The 21375-nt window shown below is 52.2% G+C and overlaps 2 protein-coding genes across 2 annotated transcripts in view; both read right to left on the bottom strand.

The window, feature by feature from the left end:
• Positions 1 to 5203, bottom strand: part of DOP1B (DOP1 leucine zipper like protein B) — a 59241-nt gene extending 54038 nt beyond the window's left edge. Inside the window, exons 1-2 of the mRNA XM_054713529.1 lie at positions 5051 to 5203; positions 11 to 175 (exon numbers count right to left, since the gene is read on the bottom strand). Coding sequence (XP_054569504.1) covers positions 11 to 148 — 138 coding nt within the window. The 5' untranslated portion in view covers positions 149 to 175; positions 5051 to 5203. The remainder of the gene's footprint in view (positions 1 to 10; positions 176 to 5050) is intronic.
• Positions 5204 to 13156: 7953 nt separating this feature from the next.
• On the bottom strand, positions 13157 to 19212 carry LOC103289824 (carbonyl reductase [NADPH] 3). The gene is made up of 3 exons (XM_008145720.3): positions 18762 to 19212; positions 17297 to 17404; positions 13157 to 13641 (listed from the first exon to the last, which is right to left on the bottom strand). The coding sequence occupies exons 1-3, from the start codon at positions 19048 to 19050 to the stop codon at positions 13178 to 13180; spliced, it is 861 nt and encodes a 286-aa protein (XP_008143942.2). The 5' UTR covers positions 19051 to 19212; the 3' UTR covers positions 13157 to 13177.
• Positions 19213 to 21375: the final 2163 nt, after the last annotated feature.

Below are 21375 nucleotides of genomic sequence, written 5' to 3'. Positions count from 1 at the left end.
GCCCACATACCTTGTTGAGCTTGCCCAGTGAAGAGATGAGATCCGCCCATTCACTGGAGGACTCAAAATTTCTTAAAGCCTTTTCAATGCCTGAAGAGTAATTTTTGTATCGGTAGTCATGTAATAGTTCCTGCTCTTCTGGATCCATCTTACATCCTCACAGCGGAGAAAGTATCTAAAAGCGAAGCAAAAATTAACAAATGAGGCAGCTGTTCAAGAACACCCATCGCTCCCAGCCCAGAGCTACGAGGACAGGTGTCCGTCCACAATCTCACGGGGCAGGTGATCCAATTCAAATATTTAGCAGGGCTTCTGGGCCAGGCCCCACGGTAGATAAAAGATAAACACTTCCTGCCTCCTGCATTCTGAGCGGGACAAAGGGACGGAGCAGGCAGAAGCAAAATGCCCGGGTTTTACTTCATTGACAAAATAATTCTAGGAGGGAAAATCACAAATTGGATGATACATATTGTTCCCACTGGGTAACTGTGAATGCAGATGGCCCCTCCGATTGTAGGGCGTTTATAAAACCTGAGGAAATTAGCTATTTGGCAGTCCAACCCTCTACAACTAGGCTAGGACAGAGAATTGGAAATATTCTCAAAGAAAATCTGGTGGGGGAAAAAAACGTAAAAAAAACACGAGCTGTAAGAGTGTAGCGTCTGACAGCCGGTTCAGTTACTCCGCTGCAATCACCCACCAGGTGCTGCCCTGACCGCTTTAGGCCACAGTGTAGAGTCTGGGTGTAGGGGGGTTACACCAGGGCCCAAGCAACCATCGTTTTATTCTCCTTGCCCTTGAATATTCTTCGACGGATTCTTTTATCCTGTGGTTAGATCCATTCATTATGTATGAACCCCTGCAGCTATTACAAAGCCCAAGATGTAGCCGATCTATTCCCAACTCCAACAGCACCCACTTCCCTTTATTTTTATCCCACTGTGACGAAAGGAAACAAGGCACAGGGAATGCTGCCCTGACCTGACTGTGTAAACTCCCATCATTTATGCGATGTAATGTACACAATACACATGCATGCTTATGTTGTTTTGTTTTTATTCATTAAAAAGTCTGATAGCACTTAGTGCTGATCTGTGAAGTATCCTATATTTACGACTTCAGAGGCTCATAGGTACAAAAGGACACCCTCCCTCCAGTGTCCAGCGCCAGGTCCAAACCCAGGGCTGGGCAGCTTTGTGTATTTGTCTGTTCTGTAGGCTTACACATCCAGAATCCTGTAAGGTTCCAGGCTGCCTTCAATATGTACATTTTGAAATACAAATATTTCCTATTAACAATATCTGAAAGTCAACCCATCAGTCTATTCAAACAAATCAGAACTCTGGAAAAGTACTCAACAAGATATGGAAAGGTTGGCATTCCTGGCACCAAGCTGTAGGTCCTCTTTCTTTCTCTCTTAACCCTTCACGATCTCCCATTCCTGTAACTTACAAATATGATCTTCATGCTAATAACCCTGGGATTTGTAACACCTGCCCAAACCTCCCCTCAGATGCCCAGATTCATGTAAATGTCCACGGACCCCTCCACCTGGATGTAACACAGGTGTCTCCAACTTGGTGCATCCCAAAGCAGACTCTCAGGTGTCCCTCAGCAAAACGTGGCCTAGCCGCCTGCGTTTACTGGCCCCAGCGAAGGGCCCTGTCCCCTGACGGGCAGTGAGAGGGAACAAAGTACTGGTATGGGCTGCAGGAAGGATGCACCTGGGAAATACACGCTTAGGGGAAGAGGCCAGTCACCAAAGGCCACGTATGATTCCATTTGTGCTCAGTGCCCAGAGTAGCTGAATCTAGTCAGTCGGCAAGTAGATTGGTGGTTGCTGAGGGCGGGGAGTCGGAACAGGGAGTAACTGAAATAGGCACAGGGATCTTTTTAGGGAAGTGGAAATGTGCTAAAATTGGATTATGACGATGGCGGCACAACTCTGCAAACTTACTAAACATCACTGAATTGTACATGTGAATGAATGTTATGCTACACCTCAATAAGGCTGTTTTCTAAAAGCTCTTGATTCTATCTGCTCACATGCTCCTTCCTCAGAAAGTGGCTCCCCCATCCACGGAACTCTGACATCATTCCGACTCTTCCTTCTCTCCACCTGCCACACTCCACGCCCATCCAGTTGGCTCTTCTCCCCAAACACCTGTGGACTCTCTCTCCCCCTTTATCGCACCTCTGTGCACGCACCTCCCCCCTGCAAGCCTGCAGAGGCCTCCGAATGCTTCCCCTTCACGCTGGCCCCTCCAATGCACTTTCACACAGTGCTCCAGAATCCTCTTCACATGAATTAAAGCACATCCCCATCACATTTAAACTCTTCCCATTAAACTTACAACAAATCCGAACCCCTTCCCACTCACCGCGTGGCCTACAAGGCCCCACCTACCTCTCTCTTCAAGGCACTCTGCTTATCCTAAAACTGACTCATCCTACCACAGGGCCTTTGCACACGCTGGGCCTCTCTGCAGAAATATACTGTACTATGCACAAGCACCACACTCCAGGACGGCCTACTCATTCTTGGGAAGGCCTGCCCCTTTTTCTGAAATGGCCTTCACACTTTGAAAATGTAAGGATGGTAACCAGAGATGGTAGATGTTTATTTTGCCAATTAAGAAGTCAGTACATCCATATAGTCCATAACTTCCCCCCGCAAGAGATTTACAAGTCTGAAATCCAGCCTCTGAACCACTGCGATCTCTGTTCACTATATTAAGTGTCTAAGAACTGGGGAAAGAACTATGACTGGGTTCCACTCTCACAGTTCACAGCCCAATAAAAGAGGAAATACCTCAATACATCATTTCAACGTAACGTGGCACAAACAGTGAGGGAGGGTGGGCAGTAACAGTAACACTGGCAAGAGGAAAGGACGAGGAAGCCAACTGCCTTCAGGGGTCCTTGAAGTCCACAGGTATGGGCGACTAGTTAGCAGGTAGAGAGCCTTGTCAGCGACCAGGTGTGTGCTCGGGGCAAGGAGGGTGTCGGCCAGGTAAGGGCAGGTAACTGGAGCAGTTCAATGTTATGGTTGGCTATAAGAAACAAGAGCTACTCAGTGTAACTAACAGCACAGTTGAAAAGTTTGGAAAGTCATTCAAGCAAGCTCCTTTATTTCAAAATGTGGGGCATTCAATATTAGGCTATTAAGGAAGTCTCCTGGGTGGGCTTGGTAAATCCATCATTTATGCATGCATGTATCTCATGTAACACACAAAAGTCCTGTGACATGGGTATCATGGGCCTCCAGATAAGGATGCTGGGAATCAGGCCCTCCAGGATCCCGGGTCAGGTCAGCTCAAAGCCACAGAGCCTTCACTACATTGTGCTACAGGTAAAAGGAAGAGGTCAACCCTTAACGTAGCTCTTTTGATAATGATCTTGTAATCTATCCTGAATAACTTTTCTGTGCAGGACTGGCTAGCTCATGAAACTGATAAGAGTTCTACAGCCTACTAACAAATAAACAAAAGACTTGTCACTTAAACAAGTGTATCTCACCAGATGTATCTGCCTGAAAATCTAAAATGTCAGCAGAAAATCTCTCGCCTTACAAATGCTTATTTAAAAAAACAAAATCAGCCCTAACCGGTTTGGCTCAGTGGATAGAGCTTTGGCCTGCGGACTGAAGGGTCCCAGATTCAGTTCCGGCCAAGGGCATGTACCTTGGTTGCGGGCACATCCCCAGTGGGGGGTGTGCAGGAGGCAGCTCATTGATGTTTCTCTCTATCCCTCTCCCTTCCTCTCTGTAAAAAATCCATAAAATATATTTCTAAAAAAGAAAAGAAAGAAATGCAGACTCTTAGGCCTACCCTAAACCTGCTGATTCAGGATCTGCGTTTAAACCAAAACCAAACAATCAAATTCACCCAGCGAATGAGTGTGGCTCAGTGGCCGAGCATTGACATAAACCAAAAGGTCACTGGGTTCGATTTCTGATCAGGGCCGGGTTTCGGGCTCAATCCCCAGTAGGGGGAGTGCGAGAGGCAGCCAACTGATGTTTGTCTGTCCCTCTCCCTTCCTCTCTAAAAATCAATAAAGGCATATTTTAAAAAACAAAACAAAAAACAAATTCAAGTGAAAAATCTACTGCCAGATCCTAAAGAAGTTCACTGTAAAGATGTTTACATGAAGGCACATTTCCGAGTTAGATGAAAACTGAAAAATGACAGCCGACGGCCGAAGAGCAAGAACACTCAGCAGCAGATACTGACCCTCAGTCTCAGCACAGAAACACCCGTGGGCAATTGGTTACCTGGTTTAGCCAACTCTGGGCACTTTTTCTTTAAATGTGGCCTTTCAGAGTGCTAATTAAATTGTGGAAAATTTGAAGACACTATGGGAGCAGGCGGGGATGGGGAAGGATGGGGGGCGGGCCTCCATCTCCTTACCAAAAACACCCTAGGAAGGTCTTCCCGAGTGGGCGGCAGCTGCCCCAGGTTAGGCAAGGCCTGGGCACAGTCTCCATGCCACCCACGCCCGCGAGGGCGGCAACCCTGCCAGACGCGGGGCCAGGAGGGCAGAGTGCGCGCACTGCGGCTCGGCCCCTCCCCGCGGGCAGCCTGGGGCCTGGGGTCCTCCCTCCCCAGGAAAGCCCGTTCCCGGTCCCTCCTCCCCGACGAGGACCGCGCAGCAAGCAAAGGCGCAGCTTCCCCGCCGCCCGCAGGCCCCGGTGAGGGACCAGGGGCCGGGGCCCACCTGACCTCCACCTGCCGGCCCGGGCGTGGCCGCACTTCCGGCACCGCGGGGAGACGCGGGACCTGGGCGGGGACGCTGCCCAGCCTCCGGGCTGCCCCTCGGGGGTCGCGGGCCGGAGCTCACGCGCAGCCTCGCGGGAGCCGCCCCCGCACTGCGGCAGCGCGGGCCGGGGTCGCGCCGTGGGAACCCCCTCCACTCCAGAGCCGCCCCTCGGCGCAGCCTGGACCCTGCGCGGCCGGGGATGGACGCCCGCGCCGCTTCGCCGCTCGCGGGCCCGCGGGAGACGCCCCGGCTTCCCCGGCTCCACAGGGCGGCCTCGGGCGGCCCGACTTACCGCAGCGGCAGCGGCCTTTCTCGGGGACGCGCCCACGGACGGCGCGGAGGGGTCGGCCGGGCCGGGGCAGGAAGAGCGGACGACACCGGCGGCTCAGCGGGGAGCCCGGACCGCGAAGGAAGCGCCGCGCCCGAGCCGGTGCAGCTGCGGCTCCGGGAGGCGGGACCTCCGCGCGCGGGGGCGGAGCAGGAGGCGGCCCTCTGTGCGTGGGGCGGGGCCAAGGGCTGGCTCTAGGGGGGCGGGGCGGGGCGGGCCAGCGGCGCGGGGGCGGGGCCATGGGCGGTCCGCTGTGCGCGGGGCGGGGCCAAGGGCTGAGTCTAGGGGGCGGGGCCAAGGGCTGGCTCTAGAGCGGGACAGGTGGGCGGGCCCTCGGCGCGCAGGGGCGGGGACTAGGGCGTGCCCTGTGCGTGGGGCAGGGCCGTGGGCGTGTCCTGGACGCTTGGGGCGGGGCGGGAGGCGGCACCTCGCCTGGCGGAGGGGCCGGGAGGCGGGTTCTCAGGTGAGTGGGCGGGACCTGCGCGCAGCTTCCCCGCGGGCGGTGGGCGTCCATCACCGGGGTCCGCTAGCTGCGCCCTGGCTGTGAGACTGCCCCCTAAGACCTCACACCAGTGGGCAGGGTGGCTCCGCCTCTCCCCTGGCGTTCCCCTGACCCACCCAGACAAAGGGGACATGGGCCATTGGGTCAGCCTGCCTGAGGAGGGGCTTTGGAGCTACAGACAGGAGAACCCAGGGCACCTGGCTCACCCCCTCCCTCCCATCACCCAAACCCTCTGGAGGAGGTGGGCCCAGGAGGCTCGGGCGCTGGTTGCGGTGCCTCCTCCCCACACGCCGCACCTTTCCGACCCTTGGCATCAGCGAAGTGAAGACATTAATTCGTGGAGTGAGCTTCGTTCCGTGCACTCTGGCTCAGGAATGGGGCTTCTCGTCAACTCTAAAGAGCATGAATATTTACAGATGAACTGTAACGCCTTCCTGACATTCTCAGGAGCCTTCGGACCCGGCCAGTTCAGACCGCCCAGCCTGGCCTGACAGCTGCCGGGCGAGAGGCACCTTGAAGGGTGTGGTTCACCCCGCTGCACCAGCTGGGAAGCAGGGCCAGCCAAGCCAAGCAGTGCCACCTGTTGACAGAGGTTGTAGTTTCCGTAGAGGCCTCTACCCCTTTAACCCCTTAAGATCCCTTAGGAATTTCCAGATCTAGTCCAGGGCTCCTGGAGGCAAGGCAGTCGTGAAAGTGTTGTTTTTGTTTTTTTTTTTGGAGGGGAAGGATGGGACTGGGAGGACCATGTACACTATAAATTGTACAGAACCTTTTGAATAGATGTATGTGTCTGGAGAAAGGGTATATATAGTTTGTCTCAGATTCCCGAGGGGATCTATCACTTCTCTCAAATCACCAAGAATCCTCCTAGATAATAAAAGGCTAATATACAAATTGTCCCCTCTGGAGTTCCACTGACTGGGAGTTCGACCACTCCTTATGATGTGCACTGACCACCAGGGGGCGGTGCAGAACAAAGGAAGGCTCCTATCAGCCCTGATCGCCAGCCCGGCCTGAATGAATTTCATGCACCAGGCCTCTAGGCTATATATATAAAAGGCTAAGTGACCGTCTGTCTGACCGGTAGCTATGACGCACTGACCACCAGGGGGCAGACGCTCAACGCAGGAGCTGCCATGACATGCACTGGCCATCTACCTAATAAAAGAGTAACATGCTAATTGACCGTACCTTCGCGACACCCACCAGCCAATCAGGAGTATGCAAATTAACCCAACAAAGATGGCAGGTTAATTTGCATGCGCAGGCGCCGAGTGGCCTGGGGCGGGGCAGGATGCTTGCATTGTCGCCATGGCAATGATACAGGCATTCCACGTCACCCCAGCCGCTCGGGACCTCTGGGCAGCATGGGAAGGCAGAAAGGTGGCTCTGGGCTGGAGCCGAAAGGCGGCTCCAGCCAGAGCGAAGGTGGTGCAGCCAGGGGAAGGAAGGCCCATTCTTACACGAATCTTCGTGCATCGGGCCTCTAGTTTAAAAATAAATGGCACCACACACCTGGCACCGACAAATCAACACTTGGTTTCCTCCAAGTGGGACACAGGCCCCACCCCACCAAATCACAGCCAACACTGCCAAGACTCCATGGCGTGAAATGCCGCCCACAACCCAGCCCAGCCCAGCCCGGAAACGGTGGCTGTGGGTACTGGGTAATGATGTCACATGGCAACACCTGGCTTCTTCTCCCTAGTGACTAGCCTCCTTGGAGTTTCTTCAGCCCAGGAACATGACTTGCTTTATAGCCAGCTGCAAACATTTTACAGTTTAACCAAATGTCTGTGAAGTGTTTTCCCATGCCTCATCTCATTTGCTCCTCACAGAAGTCCTGGAGTAGGTAGATAGGAGACTCGGTAAAATTCTATTTTCTTTTCATTAGCAAGACACATATAGCGATATTAAAATATTTCTTCTAATTAATTTCCTTTCAATGTGCACAAATCCGTGCCCCAGGACACTAGTATCTTAATAGTTGGGGGTGCTGGATGTCTGGCCTAGCCATCTCCATCTCCATGTGGCACATACCAAGGGCCGCCAATGTACATCCTCTAATGGTCAATTTCGGGAATGGTCTTAAAGTGGAAGCAGAGGAAAACTAAAGTAGTGACCATTTACCAAGAAAAAAATTACTTTCATGAAAATTGATGTTCTAATGAAGATATAAACTTCGTTTTTACAAAAACAGAGTTGACAAATGGTGAGATTTTTCAAATCCTAGCCTCATTCCACGCTGCATTGAACTGACTAATGAGAGACGAAAGAACTGCAGATACTCACCATTTAAAAAGAGAGAGAGCCAGTCTATATGTGTCAAAATCACCAGGCACAACTTTGTTCTAATCCGTTTATGTAAAATAATATACATGACATAATGTTTTTATGTCACCTACCTCCGAAGAACTCCAGGTGGGTGGGAAGTTAATTTAAATTAACTTTGGCCAATTCAAATAGTAGTTATACTCGGATTTTCAACTGTGTGGGAGGTTGGTGTCCCTACCTCCCATATTGTATTTTTTTAAAATATATTTTTTATTGATGTCTGAGAGGAAGGGAGAGACTCAGAGAGAGAGAGAGAGATAGAAACATCAATGATAAGAGAGAGTCATGGATCGGCTGCCTCATGCACATCCCCTACTGGGGATAGAGCCAGCGACCTGGGCATGTGCCCTGACCAGGAATTGAACTGTGACCTCCTGGTTCACAGGTCAATGCTCAACCACTGAGCCACGCCACACCAGCCAAGCCCATGTTGCATTTTAAACCCTTAAAATAATAACTCCAGCCCTAACTGGTTTGGCTCAGTGGATAGAGCGTTGGCCTGCGGACTCAAGGGTCCCAGGTTCGATTCCAGTCAAGGGCATGTACCTTGGTTGCGGGCACTTACCCAGTAGGGAGTGTGCAGGAGGCAGCTGATCGATGTTTCTCTCTCATCGATGTTTCTGACTCTCTATCCCTCTCCCTTCCTCTCTGTAAAAAATCAATAAAATATATTTTAAAATAATAATAACTCCATTTGTAACCAGGATTGGCAGTAAATGTACGGCTTGAAGATTTGAAAGTTTATTCCTACAAGAAATCTGTTCCTTGGGTCAAGTGGTCTTGTCCCACTGAAAAGTCTACTTGGCTACATTCACGTGTTTAAGATGTAAATAGAGCAGGTTCCTTGCATGACAATACACCAACCAGGACATTTCAGGTTTAGTTTAAATCAGAACTTGAATTCTTACCTCTTCTGGTCATAGAGAAGGCAGGTGACTACATTCCCTGCCTCAGGCGGGCCCACCTGTTAGAGAACTTGGCCAGGCAAACACATTCTGAGTTTCTGTAGGCAGATGGTGGTGACTTTTTAAGCCTGTCTCTTCTGTACACTCGATGCTACTCCGCCCCGCCAGATGCAAGTCCTGAGACTTCTGTATTTGACGCTGTGCCCACTTGTGGTTGACCTCAGGAACAGTTAAACCTTTGTCAGGATCGTCATTAGCTCCACACGCTGTCGCTGTTCAGCTGCTTGGTCTGTCACCATCCTTGTTGCAGTTCAGAGGTGAAGGCCAAGTCCAAGGCCAGGCCTCAGGCGGATACTGCGCGCGGGTTTGCCTGGAAACATGTCTCACAGCGAAGCTGGTGTAGGCAGGTCCCTGACTCCATCCGGCACCTAAAACACACATCTGATGGGATAATAACCCATTTAAAACACGCCACTTTAAAACCATCTTTCATGGATCTACTTCATGGGAAAGTGCACATAGAGGCTAATTTGGGGATCTAATAACCAAATGGCTTAAAGTCACTTGTATTCAATGTATCACTTACCTTAATTTATTTTTATTGTTTTATTGTTTAAAGTCTTACAAATAGTAGTACATATGTCTCCTTTATTCTTTTCCCAATTGACCTTCCCCCAGCCTCCCCTACCACGCCCCCCCCCCTGCATATGCCCTCACCCCCCTCCCAGTGTCTTGCGTCCATTTGTTACGCTTATATGCATGCATACAAGTACTTACCTTAATTTTTACAAGAAGGGAGTTGCCCATAGTCTAGACTCGTAATGCTGAGCTGGATGTGACAGGTGCTAGGTGCCAAGAAAAGCCAGCGGACTCTGCACTACGACAGTCCTGGAGGCGACGGGGCTCTCGGCTCTTAGCTGTGTGATCTTGGCAAGCTAACCTCTCCGAGCCTTTCCGTCCTCATTTGAAAAACGACATCAAGACCTACCTTAAAGGACGGTCCTGAGAATTACGTCAAACAATGTCGGGAAAAGTCTGTGTCTGCCATGGGTTCTTAATTCATGATTTTTTTTTCTTTCTTCTTTTTTCCTTCTGATCCCAAGCCTAATATTTATTTCACTACCGCATACCATGATACATTTCCATGCACTTTTATTAGACTCCCTTTGGATGCAAGAACAAGAACTCAGTTCAAACGAGCTTAAGAGAAGGGAAATGTCTTTTATGGACACAGAGGACCTTGGAGCCTGTCTTAGAACCGGGGATCTCAGGGATGCTGTGAGGTCAGGGAAGGGATGCCCCCGCGGGGAGGGCCTGTCTCTCTTTGGGCCACTCCGTAACTGCTACTGTTGAGAGTCCATTGCAGTGCCTGGCTCCCAGGGCTCCTTGGACCACAGGGGGTGGGGCGGGGCTGCTTATGGGAGCAGCTCTGAGCTTTCCCTGTCCCCTTGCGGCTGGTCCTGGCACTGGAGCAGTCCCCTGAGGAGAGCAGGGCAAAGTCACCTCGGGGCTGCTGCAGCTGTAAACTTGGGAAGAAGCAGGCGGAGGGGGTCAGAAAGTAATTGTTGGGAAGAGGGTGCTGGGCAGACCATCCAATAAAGGCCCCGAGACTTTTCCATCAAAACGAGAAACGCCACTCTGATCAGCAGGTGACCAGTCAGTCTTCTAAGGGGACCACGTGTGATCCAGGAATGTCCAGGAGCCATTAGGCTAGAGACAAAAAAGGGGGAGAGGAAGTAAAAGGGGTCGGCCTGTGGGTTGCCGTGTGCACTTCCTGTCTGTGATTCCATCAGGGAGGCCCGAGAGGGCCCGTGGGTGGCTGGCTTCAGACGGAACCCAGCATGTCAGAGGAATTCAGGAAACTATCGAAAGCCATTAAAATGCTTTTACAGCCAGACAAGAAGTCATTAAAATGTCTAGGGAGCTATGGTCTGAAACGAGCGCAAGAGCAAGCTGGTGTGGCTCGGAGGTTGAGCGTTGACCTATGAACCAGAAGGTTCAATTCCCAGTCAGGGCAGGTACCTGGGTTTGGGCTTGATCCCCAGGAGGGGATCAGGAGGCAGCCAATCTTGATTCTTTCTCATCGTTGATATTTCTTATCTTTCTCTCCCTCGCCCTTCCTCCCTCTGAAACCAATAAGAACGTTTAAAAAGTGAGGTGAGGGCGGAGAGAGCTAGACGGGCCTTTTGCCGGGAGACCTCGCGCATGTTCATGGTCACTGATTCCCAAGTGGAAAACAGCCTTCCCCCTCTTTCCTGCGCTCCCCCTCTTTCCTGCAGTGCTGCCGTCAGGTGTGACCTCTGTGCTGCCGTCCCCGCTGGGAACAGCCTGTCGTAAGCTGGGTAAATGTGGGCTTTCTTCCCTTTGCATGTTGTCCACTGTGCACCTGTTGTATGTGTGTTGTTGTCCGGCCAGTCCAGTGGTCAGCAAACCGTGGCTCGAGAGCCACATGCGGCTCGCGAGCCGTGGTTTGCTGCTCTGTTGACTCATGAGTTTGCCGACTAAATGTTACCGTGTAGTTGAAAGCTGTGAGGATTAGGCAATTGTGGCATATTGTGTGCAAAGAGGTAAAGGGTAGTGTATGACATAGTATATGACAGTGGTCGGCAAACTCATGAGTCAACAGAGTGGCAAACCGCGGCTCCGTCTCGCGAACTGCGGTTTGCCGACCACTGGGCTAGTCATTCGGACTGAGGTCTTGACTGCTTTGCAGACTTCCTTTGCAAGTATATTTCTTCTTTTCAGCAAGATCCTTTATTTCTACAGGGTATAACCGAACCTGGGAGGCTGGTTACCAAACCAATCTCATTGGAAAGCAGTGAATGTGGCCCGGCCAGGGTGGCTCAGTGGTTGAGCACCGACCTATGAACCAGGAGGTCATGGTTCCATTCCCAATCAGGGCACAGGCCCAGGTTGTGGGCTTGATCCCCAGTGTGTGACGTGTGGGAGGCAGCCAATCAATGATTCTCTCTCATCATGGATGTTTCTATCTTTCTCTCCCTCTCCCTTCCTCTCTGAAGTCAATAAAAATATATATTTAAAAAATGAAAGCAGTGAATGTGGAGTTGCCTGTAGTCAGAGAGCACAGAAGGGGCAGGGGAAGCCTCTGAAGAATCACCTGGGGAGGGGATTAAGGAGGTGAACGGGCCCTAACCGGTGTGGCTCAGTGGATAGAGCGTCAGCCTGCGGGCTGAAGGGACCCAGGTTTGATTCCGGTCAAGGGCATGTACCTTGGTGGCGGGCACATCCCCAGTAGGGGGTGTGCAGGAGGCAGCTGATGGATGTTTCTCCCTCATCAATGTTTCTAACTCTCTGTCCCTCTCCCTTCCTCTCTGTAAAAAAATCAATAATATATATATATATATATATATATATATATATATATATATATATGTATATATATATATATATATTTTAAAAAGGAGGTGAACGGGTTAAGGAGAAGACATCTGCGTATGTTGGAGCAAAGAGATGGTCTGGACACGGAACGAGATGAAAGAAGGGGCAGGACAACCTTGCAAACAATCTGGGAAGAACACAGAATGAAAAGCCTGAAAGGAAAGCCCATTATGGAAGAAATCACATCCCCGAAAAAATAAATAAATAGAAGACATTCTCCCCGCGTCCTTCAAGCTACACCTACGACTTAAGGATAAGAACCAACGAAAATGCACTCAAGTCAGCCCGGCTGCGTGGCTCAGTGGTTGAGCATCGACCTATGAACCAGGAGGTTGAAGTCCGATTTCTGGTTAGGGCACATGCCAGAGTTGTGGGCTCGCTCCCTGGGGGGGCGGGGGGGAGGGTGGCATGCAGGAGGCAGCCGATCAATGATTCTCTCCCATCATTGAGGTTTCTATCTCCCTCTCTCTTCCTCTCTGAAATCCATAAAATACGTTTTTTATAAAATGTACTCACATGTAAGAAAACAATGGGATGCAAGGCAGAGGCAGAGGCGCAGAGCTGAGGAGACAGGCTAAGTCCTCATCTCTCCAGAGGCAGCAGCCTAGGCATGCAGCGGGCAGCTGGAAAACCCCATCGTCGTGAGTCCTCCTAGACCAGCCGCTCTCAGAGTGCGGCCGCAGCCCCAGCAGCCCCTGGGAACTGTGAGAAGCACCCGTTCCTGGGCCCCGGCTCTGGGCAGGGACGTACATGCCCTCCCGCTGACCCTGACGCCCGCTAACATCGGACAACCACACGACTAGGTCCTTCCTCGCAGGCTCGAGTTCGGGTGTAACAGTCCCTCGGCTTGATTGCAGCACTAGACCTCTTCCCACGGGAGCTCTCAGTCCACAGCCCTGAAGGACAGACACACAGCAGACACCACCGCAACCCGTTCGCCGGCCACATTTATTAAGGAGTGAACCCCATAGCAGATAGCCACCAGTTCTGGACCACTTTGTCCCGGACCAGCTGGCCCTGAGGCTCGGTGGCATCCGGAGGCAGGAGGGCCAAGTAGACCGGGGTCTCTGCCCCCTCCTCCGCCGTCCTGGAGCCGAAATCCCCAGCCATGTCTGTCTTCACCCACCCGGGGCAGCAGGCATTGAGCAGGATCCTGTCGGCTTTCCTCTTCTCATCCAAACGCCGGGCCAGGATTCTGGATAAGACCGTGACCCCCAGCTTAGACACCCCGTAGGCCGAGTTGGGCCAGCCTTCCCGCTCATGCACTTCATTTTTCGCATCCTCCACAAACTTTTTCATGAGCTCCACCAGGTCCCCCTCTGTGAGGGTCTCGCAGCAGAACATCTCCTTCAGGGGCTGGCTGCACTGCTCCAGAGCGCGGGAGCCCTGCAGACTGCTGATGTTCACCACTCTGCCTGCAACCACAACCGCAACACGGGAGCCGGTCACACGCGCCGTCGCTGGCTGACTAGGCCGCGACGGACTGTGATCGAATCACGCTGCAGGTTTAATTGCTGATTAAAAACACGACTGTAGCCCAGCCAGTGTGGGCCAGTGGTTGAGGGTTGACCTACGAACTAGGAGGTCCTGGTTTGATTCCCGGTCAGGGCACATGCCTGGGTATTGGGCTTGAGCTCCAGTGTAGGGTGTGCAGGAGGCAGCCAATTGATGATTCTCTTTCATCATTGATGTTTCTATCTCTCTCCCTCCCTCTATGAAATCAATAAAAATATGTGTGTGTGTGTGTGTGTGTGTGTATGTATATGTATATATATATATATATAATATATTTTATTGATTTTTTACAGAGAGGAAGAGAGAGATAGAGTTAGAAACATTGATGAGAGAGAAACATCGATCAGCTGCCTCCTGAACACCCCCCACTGGGGATATGCCTGCAACCAAGGTACATGCCCTTGACCGGAATCGAACCTGGGACCCTTCAGTCCGCAGGCTGACGCTCTATCCACTGAGCCAAACTGGTTTCGGCAAAAATATGTATATATTTTCAAAAAACATATTATATATATGGAAATGGAAGATAGAAAAGAAAATCAAATTACGGGAGCTACCTTACGCCTCTGAAGAAAATACAAAACCTAAGAGGAAGAAGTATCCTCTTTTAATCTTTCCCGAGGATGTTTGTGGGTTTTGTGGGGGGAGAGAAAGACATAGGGAAACAATCAATGTGGGAGAGAAACATCAATGGGTTGCCTCCTGCTCGAGCCCCAACCAAGGATGGAACCCGAGACCCTTCAGTGCACGGGATGCCGCTCCAACCAACTGAGCCACACCAGCCAGGCACGTGTCCTCTTTGATCTAAGGACACACCTCTGGGAGAGGCCAAGAGGGGACAGTCTCAGACGCCAGGTGGGTGCAATCAGCCCTGAGAAGGGCTGCAGCCATTCCTCCCCGCTCTGCTGAGGTCCAGGGGGCCTCACTGGTCCAGAAACACTCTTTTAGAAAGAGTGCGCACGTTGCTCCCCCTAGTGGCTTGACACTTCCTTAACCTATTGACTCAGAATCTCCAACAAATAAGCAAGCGGAAATAATTCTTTAAAGTGATATAGCCTGGCGGAGAGGCTCAGTGATTGAGCAGCTACCAATGAACCAGCAGGCCCTGGTTGGACTCCCAGTCAGGGCACAGGCCCAGGTTGCAGGCTCCATCCTTGGTGGGGGGCGTGCAGGAGGCAACCAATCAATGATTCTCTCTCATCATTAATGTTTCTCTCTCTCCCTTCCTCTCTGAAATCAATAAAAAAATATTTTTAAAAAATTAACCTGAATACATATAAACCTATATAACCTATATAAACCTAAATTAACCTATTAAACCTAAATAAAGAGTGGCTTTTCGCTCAGGGAGCTAGCAATTCCCTACAAACCAAGAAGCACCATTGCTCAGCATTTTGCCCTCCAGGGACTCACCTGTCCTGGGTTGATCCCTGAGCCCCACCCTCCCTCTCGCCTTCTTTTCTCTTGCAAAGGGCTTGGTTTGTGATCACGTGGCAGCTGCAAGCCTTACTTCACCAGAACTGACTGTCCTGATTTGACTGAGGGGTGTGGTCAGGAACCCTGGTACTGTTTCCAGCTCTCTTAGCACCTGGCTGTGTTCCCTTCTCTGTGAGAAGGGCCTCAGTTTCCTTCTCTGACAGCGAAGGTGTAGGAACGTGAGGTTTCTCCAGCGCCTCGCAGCTTTCAAATTCTATGATTCTAAAATCCACAGGGAGAAGACATCCTGGTACTCGGTGAGAGACACCCCTACAGTGAAATGCTACGCAGCCGTAAAAAAGGATAAGAACCCTTTGTCCTGCCCTGGAAAGAGCCCCAGATAGAGTGAATGAAGGAAACATGTGGCAAGCATTATACTTAACACCCCCCTTTGTGTAAAAAAGGGAGCAAAAAAAAAAAAACAACAACGCTTAGATTTGCTTAGATTTGAATGTAAAACTCCACCCCCTTGGCCCTGGGCACTCACCAACTCCATGAACCAGGACCAGGGCTTCCTTCTGCCAGTACCTGCAGCTCTACCCGAGCATTTCCCAGGATCCCACCCCGAGAAGAGGCCAATAGAGGGAATTACCTGTGGGGGCTGGAGACAGGGGTTGGGCAAGCTGGGGTGGGGGCAGATGGCAATGCAGGTGCAGCCCTCCCAGGCAGCTTTTTAGATTTTGAGGTTTTTGCACGAGAGGTCCTCTTTATTCAAAATGTTAAATTTTAAAACACGCATTTCTAATGAGAACAACAGTGTTGTTTTTCCTTAGACTCACAGTTGACTTCTGGGGAAATAAACTCCTCAGGGAAGCAAGCCTCCCCTCCCCCCTGCCATTTCCCCTCCCCGCTCCAGCGCGGCGGTAATAGAAGCTTGTGACTCTTTGTTAATGACAGTCGCCCCCCTGGACTCAGCGCTCCGAGGGCAGGACAGTCGTGGCCCACTGTGCACACATCACCCAGAGCCACGCCTGGGTACGGTAGGCACTCAACACCGATTTGTGCAAAAAACAATTAAAGCTACTTATTGAATACGTTGCAGTGTGGGCAAGATATTTCCTAGTAAAGAAAGTGTTGCTGTGGGTGTTCTGAGTCAGCGGGACCAAGCTTGGTGCAAGAAGAAATACAGGGAGAGTCGTATAATGCCGGGTCGGACACCACCCCCACCCCCCAGGGGAGCTGGGCGTGGCCCCTTCACCCTGGGGAGCTGGAGGAGGACTCCCTGAGGTTGCAAAAAGGCAAGGGGACTTTTAAGACTTGCAACCCCTATTGTTCTAGGATTGAGTTCATGTCATGGGAGAGTCAAGAGCATCACCATGTGTCACACGTGCCTTTTAAAGCTAAAGCTAAAATGTTTGGGTGAGGAGCAGATACAGCCCTGTAAAAAAATGATGCCTTGCTCTAGCCGGTTTGGCTCAGTGGATAGAGCATCGGCCTGCAGACGGAAGGGTCCGGGTTCAATTTCTGGTCAGGGGGCATGGCTGGGTTGTGGGCTCGGTCCCCCGTGAGGGGCATGCAGCCGATCAATGACTCTCTCTCATCATTGATGTTTCTATCTCTCTCTCCCTCTCCCTTCCTCTCTGAAATAAATAATACACACACACACACACACAACACACACACACACACACACACACACCCGAGTGGCCAGATTATTATGATCTCTGAACGCATAATAATCTGGCCACTCAGTGTATATCCTATATAATAAAAGGCTAATATGCAAGGAGTTCGACCAGCAGGCAGGTTGGCCAACTGCCCATGTCCCCTCCCCCTGGCCCGGCGGGCCAGACCCCACCCATGCATGAATTCATGCACATATATATATTGTGTGGCCAGATTATTATGCGTTCAGAGATCATAATAATCTGGCCATTCAGTGTGTGTGTGTGTGTGTGTGTGTGTGTGTGTGTGTGTGTATATATATATATATACACACACATATATATTTTTTTTAATGATGCCATTTTCTATGCTTCCCCTCAGGGAATTGCACCCCTGGGTGACCCCTTCGGGAAGCAGAGCCCCTGGCACTCCTTGCTGAGGGCTGCAACGTGACCATCCACACGCTGGACTCACCATGAGGCTTTATTATGGGCAGCAATTCGTTGCAGACGTTTCTCGTGGCAAAAAAGTTTGTCTTCAGAGTTACCTCCGCTTGAACGTCAAAGGGCGTGGGATCATCAACTTTGAAAAAGAGAAGGAAACAAAGACAAGGTCAGGCAACGCGGACCCGCTCTCCAATTAAAGGGGGAACGCTAACCTTTCCGTTTTTAAACCACCAGGTCGGTGGTTCCCCACCTTCACCCTGAACCTGAGTCACCTGCGGGGCCTGTGAGAACACGGCTCCCTGGGCCCCGCCCTGGAGTTGGCCGGAGCCGGTCTGGGTGGGGCGCCAGCACTGGCACTTCCAGCGCGTTCCCAGGTGACGCTGCCGCGGCTGGAGCCGGCTTTGACCTTGGCTTCTCAGACTTGGACGGGCAGAGGGGCGCCCGGTGGGTCTGCTGAGGTGCGGGCTCTCACTCAGCGGGTGTGGGGCAAAGCCTGAGCTCTGCGCCGGCAGCGGGTGCCCGGGGCCGCAGGTGCTGCGTCCAGCGCGCACACCTGGAGGGCAAGGCTGGCAGCGCAGGCCGGTGGTCCCCCGGCTGCAGCTCAGGAAGCCGGGCGCTTGTCCGCCAGTCCCTCAGCCGTCGGGGAGGGGGGTCAGCCCCCCACCGGCCTGCGCTGCCAGAAAGCCCGCACCCTGCGTGGCAGGTGGGTGCACAGCGGTGGGGAGCAGCCGGCCCAGGGGATGAAGGTTCGTGCTTCCCAATAGCGCGTTTTACTCCGTCCTCCACTAGGTGCGAGGGAGGCCGGCCCGGCACTTCCTCTACCCGCAGCATTTAGCTCAGGGACGTCCCTAACCGAGCACGAGAGGAAGTCCTCGCTTTAAGCCCCTGCCCCGCCGAGTATCCACGACGCTACTCAAAACCAACACAAGTCCCCGGGGGAGGGAACAGGCCCGCTTCCTTCCAGCCAGAGCCTATCAAAGCTCCCCCTGAAACAAAGTCTCCAGCCCACTGCGGCGCCCTGCGTCCTCGTCGGGTCTCAGAGATTCATTTCCTGCCCCGAGCAGAGGGCTCCCGGCGTCTGTGAATGCGCCCTTTCAGGAAAGCGAAAGCCCCGAGAGAGCTTGGAGACCCCGCGCAGAGGGAATGTTTCCTGCCCTGGACAGAAGGCTGATGAGCTAAGCAGGGCGTGGCCCGCTCCCCGGAGGCGGTTTCCTTGCAAACAGGGGCAGCTGACCGTTCGGCGAGGGCCCCGGGCTGCGCACAGGCGCGCACAGGCCTGCGGTCCGGCGGGCGGGCGGGGCGCGCTGTGCCCAGCACCCCGGCCCGCTGGGCGCTGAGCGAACCGCTCCCGCAGCTCCGGGGAGCGGGAACCCTCCACAGGGGCGCACGCTGCCTTTCCCGACCGCTCAAGCGGACGGGCGGGCGCGCCTGCGACTCGCTGTCCCGCACCCTCGGGGCGCCCGGGGCCCTCCCCCTCCCTCTCCCGCACCTACACTTGAAGGCGATGCCCGCGTTGTTGACCAGCACGTTGAGCCCCCCGTACTCCTTGCGCAGGAAGTCGCGCAGGGCGCGGATGCTCTGCAGGTCGTCGATGTCCAGCTGGTGGAAGCGCGGGCTCAGGCCCTCGGCCTGCAGCTGCTGCACGGCCGCCCGGCCCCGCGCCGGGTCCCGCGCCGTGAGCACCACGTCCCCCGAGAACTGGCGGCACAGGGCCCGCGCGATGGCGAAGCCGATGCCCTTGTTGGCCCCGGTCACCAGCGCCACGCGGCTGCAGGACGACATGGCCGGGTGGGGGGCGCGCGGGGTACGTGCCCGGAGAGCGGAGCGGACTAGAGGCCACGGGGGACACCCACTTCGGGGACGCGGCCGCGGGCAGAGGAACCGCGCAGAACTGAGTTCTGGAATTCCGTGCTGCGACTTTGAAGAACGAGGCCCGGCCTCGGTCCCTCCCTCCAAGGAGGGGCCTGCGGTTCCCGAAGCGCTCGGAACGCCCCGTTCCCGGCCCGCCCCCGCCCCCGCCCCGGCCCAGCCGCGCTCAGCCCCGGAGCGGTGGTCGTTCCCGTTCTCCCAAAGCAAAACCGGACGGTGATGGGCCGGTAGGGCCTAGAGACGCACGGCAGGCGGAGAGAAGAAACCAGTTTAGGACCCCAAACGGAGACAAAGAAGTGCTGACTGATTTTCGTGGGTCTGCGCCCATCATCCCCTGTCAAAGGAGGATGTTTGCGTTTTCCTTAAAATGCAATGACATTTTAGACTCGCACCTGCTTCTGGGGACGTTGCTAGTTTAAGAGAAACTCCAAAGAGAATTAGGGCACAGCGGTCCTATGAGCAGAACCCCAGGGGCGCGCAGGGCGCATCCCGGTGAGCTTCCCAGGGCGCCCCCAGGCGGGAGGGGATGTCTGTGCCTCTTACTGGGGTGTTTTCATTTGATCCTTACATGCCCCCGCGGCTGCGAAGTGCAAGGTGACATATGTAATTTTTTCTCCCAGTGAAACCTGGGTGCCCACAAAGCTCAGCTGAAAAGGAATCCCAAAGGCGTGCCAGGCTGTGGATGGGCAATTAGAACTCCCCGCCCGCCTTCTTCAGTGTAATCTGGGCGTGTGTGATCCCAGGGCGTTTCCTGGCGGGGTGGGCTGATGGAGAGCTCCCATCTCATCGTGACTCAGCTTTTCCCGGCACCGCAGGCTGAGCTGCCGGGGCGCCCCTGTCGCCTGGACCCACCTTCTCCGCCAAGTGACAGGTGAGGTCAGGAAGGTGTGCACCTGCTCTGTGCGGTCCCTTACTGTGGCTCAACCAACATGCCCCCGCCACCTGCAGATTATTTGGAACTCTATTAAAGACACAGGGCTAGCCAGCGGTGTGACTCAGTGGTTGAGCGACGACCTATGAACCAAGAAGTCACTGTTCGATTCCCAGTCAGGGCACATGGCAAGGTTGCCGGCTTGATCCCCAGTGGGGGGTGTGCAGGAGGCAGCTAATCAATTATTTTTTCTCATCATTGATGTTGCTGTCTCTCTCTCTCTCCCTTCCTCTCTGAAATCAATAATAATAATAATAATAATAATAATAGATATAGGGCTATTCAGTTTCTTGTGGGCACTTAATTTGTGTTCTTTAAAAAATTAGTATATTTCATCTAAGTTGTTGACTCTGTTTATATGAATTTGTTCATAATATGCCCTTATTAATCCTTTTAATAGAGGTAGTGATGCCACCCCTCTCATTTCTGATATTAATAATTTGTGTCTTTCATGTTTTCTTTTCCTGGCTAGAGGTTTATATTTAAAAAAAAATTTTTTTTATCAAGGCAGCAGCTTTTTGGTTTCATTGATATTTTTCTTTGGTTATATTAGACTTTTGTTCTAGTCTTTATTTCATTTTTTTACTCACTTTGGGTTTTATTTGCTTTTTCTAGTTTCTTACCATGAAGGTGCGGTCATTGACTTGAGATCTTCCTTCTTTTCTAATAGAGGCATTAAGGGCTATTAATTTCCTTTTAAGTACTGAGTTGGCAGCATTCAATGAACATTGATATGTTGTGCTTCAATTTCAATCAGTTTGAAGTACTTTCTAATTTACTTTTTTAAATTTTTATTTTTTAATTTTATTGATTTCAGAGAAGAAGGGAGAGTGAGAGAGAGATAGAGACATCAGTGATCAGAGAGAATCATTGATCAGCTGCCTCCTGGGATCTTTTAGTCTGCAGGCCGACACTCTATCCACTGAGCCAAACTGGCTAGGGCTTGAAAACCTATTTGAAGAAATAATGACAGGAAACTTCCCCTACCTGGTGAAAGAAATAGACTTACAAGTCCAAGAAGCGCAGAGAACCCCAAACAAGAGGAATCCAAAGAGAACCACACCAAGAAACATCATAATTAAAATGCCAAGAGCAAAAGACAAAGAGAGAATCTTAAAAGCAGCAAGAGAAAAACAGTTAGTTACCTACAAGGGAGTACCCATACGACTGTCAGCTGATTTCTCAACAGAAACTATGTAGGCCAGAAGGGAGTGACAAGAAATATTCAAAGTGATGAATAGCAAGAACCTACAACCAAGATTACTCTACCCATCAAAGCTATCATTTAGAATTGAAGGGCAGATAAA

The sequence above is a fragment of the Eptesicus fuscus genome, chromosome 3 (genome assembly GCF_027574615.1).
Source record: "Eptesicus fuscus isolate TK198812 chromosome 3, DD_ASM_mEF_20220401, whole genome shotgun sequence".
NCBI classification, from domain to species: Eukaryota; Metazoa; Chordata; class Mammalia; order Chiroptera; family Vespertilionidae; genus Eptesicus; species Eptesicus fuscus.
Note: the sequence above shows the minus strand (reverse complement) of the source record. Positions and strands in the feature narration are given on the sequence as shown.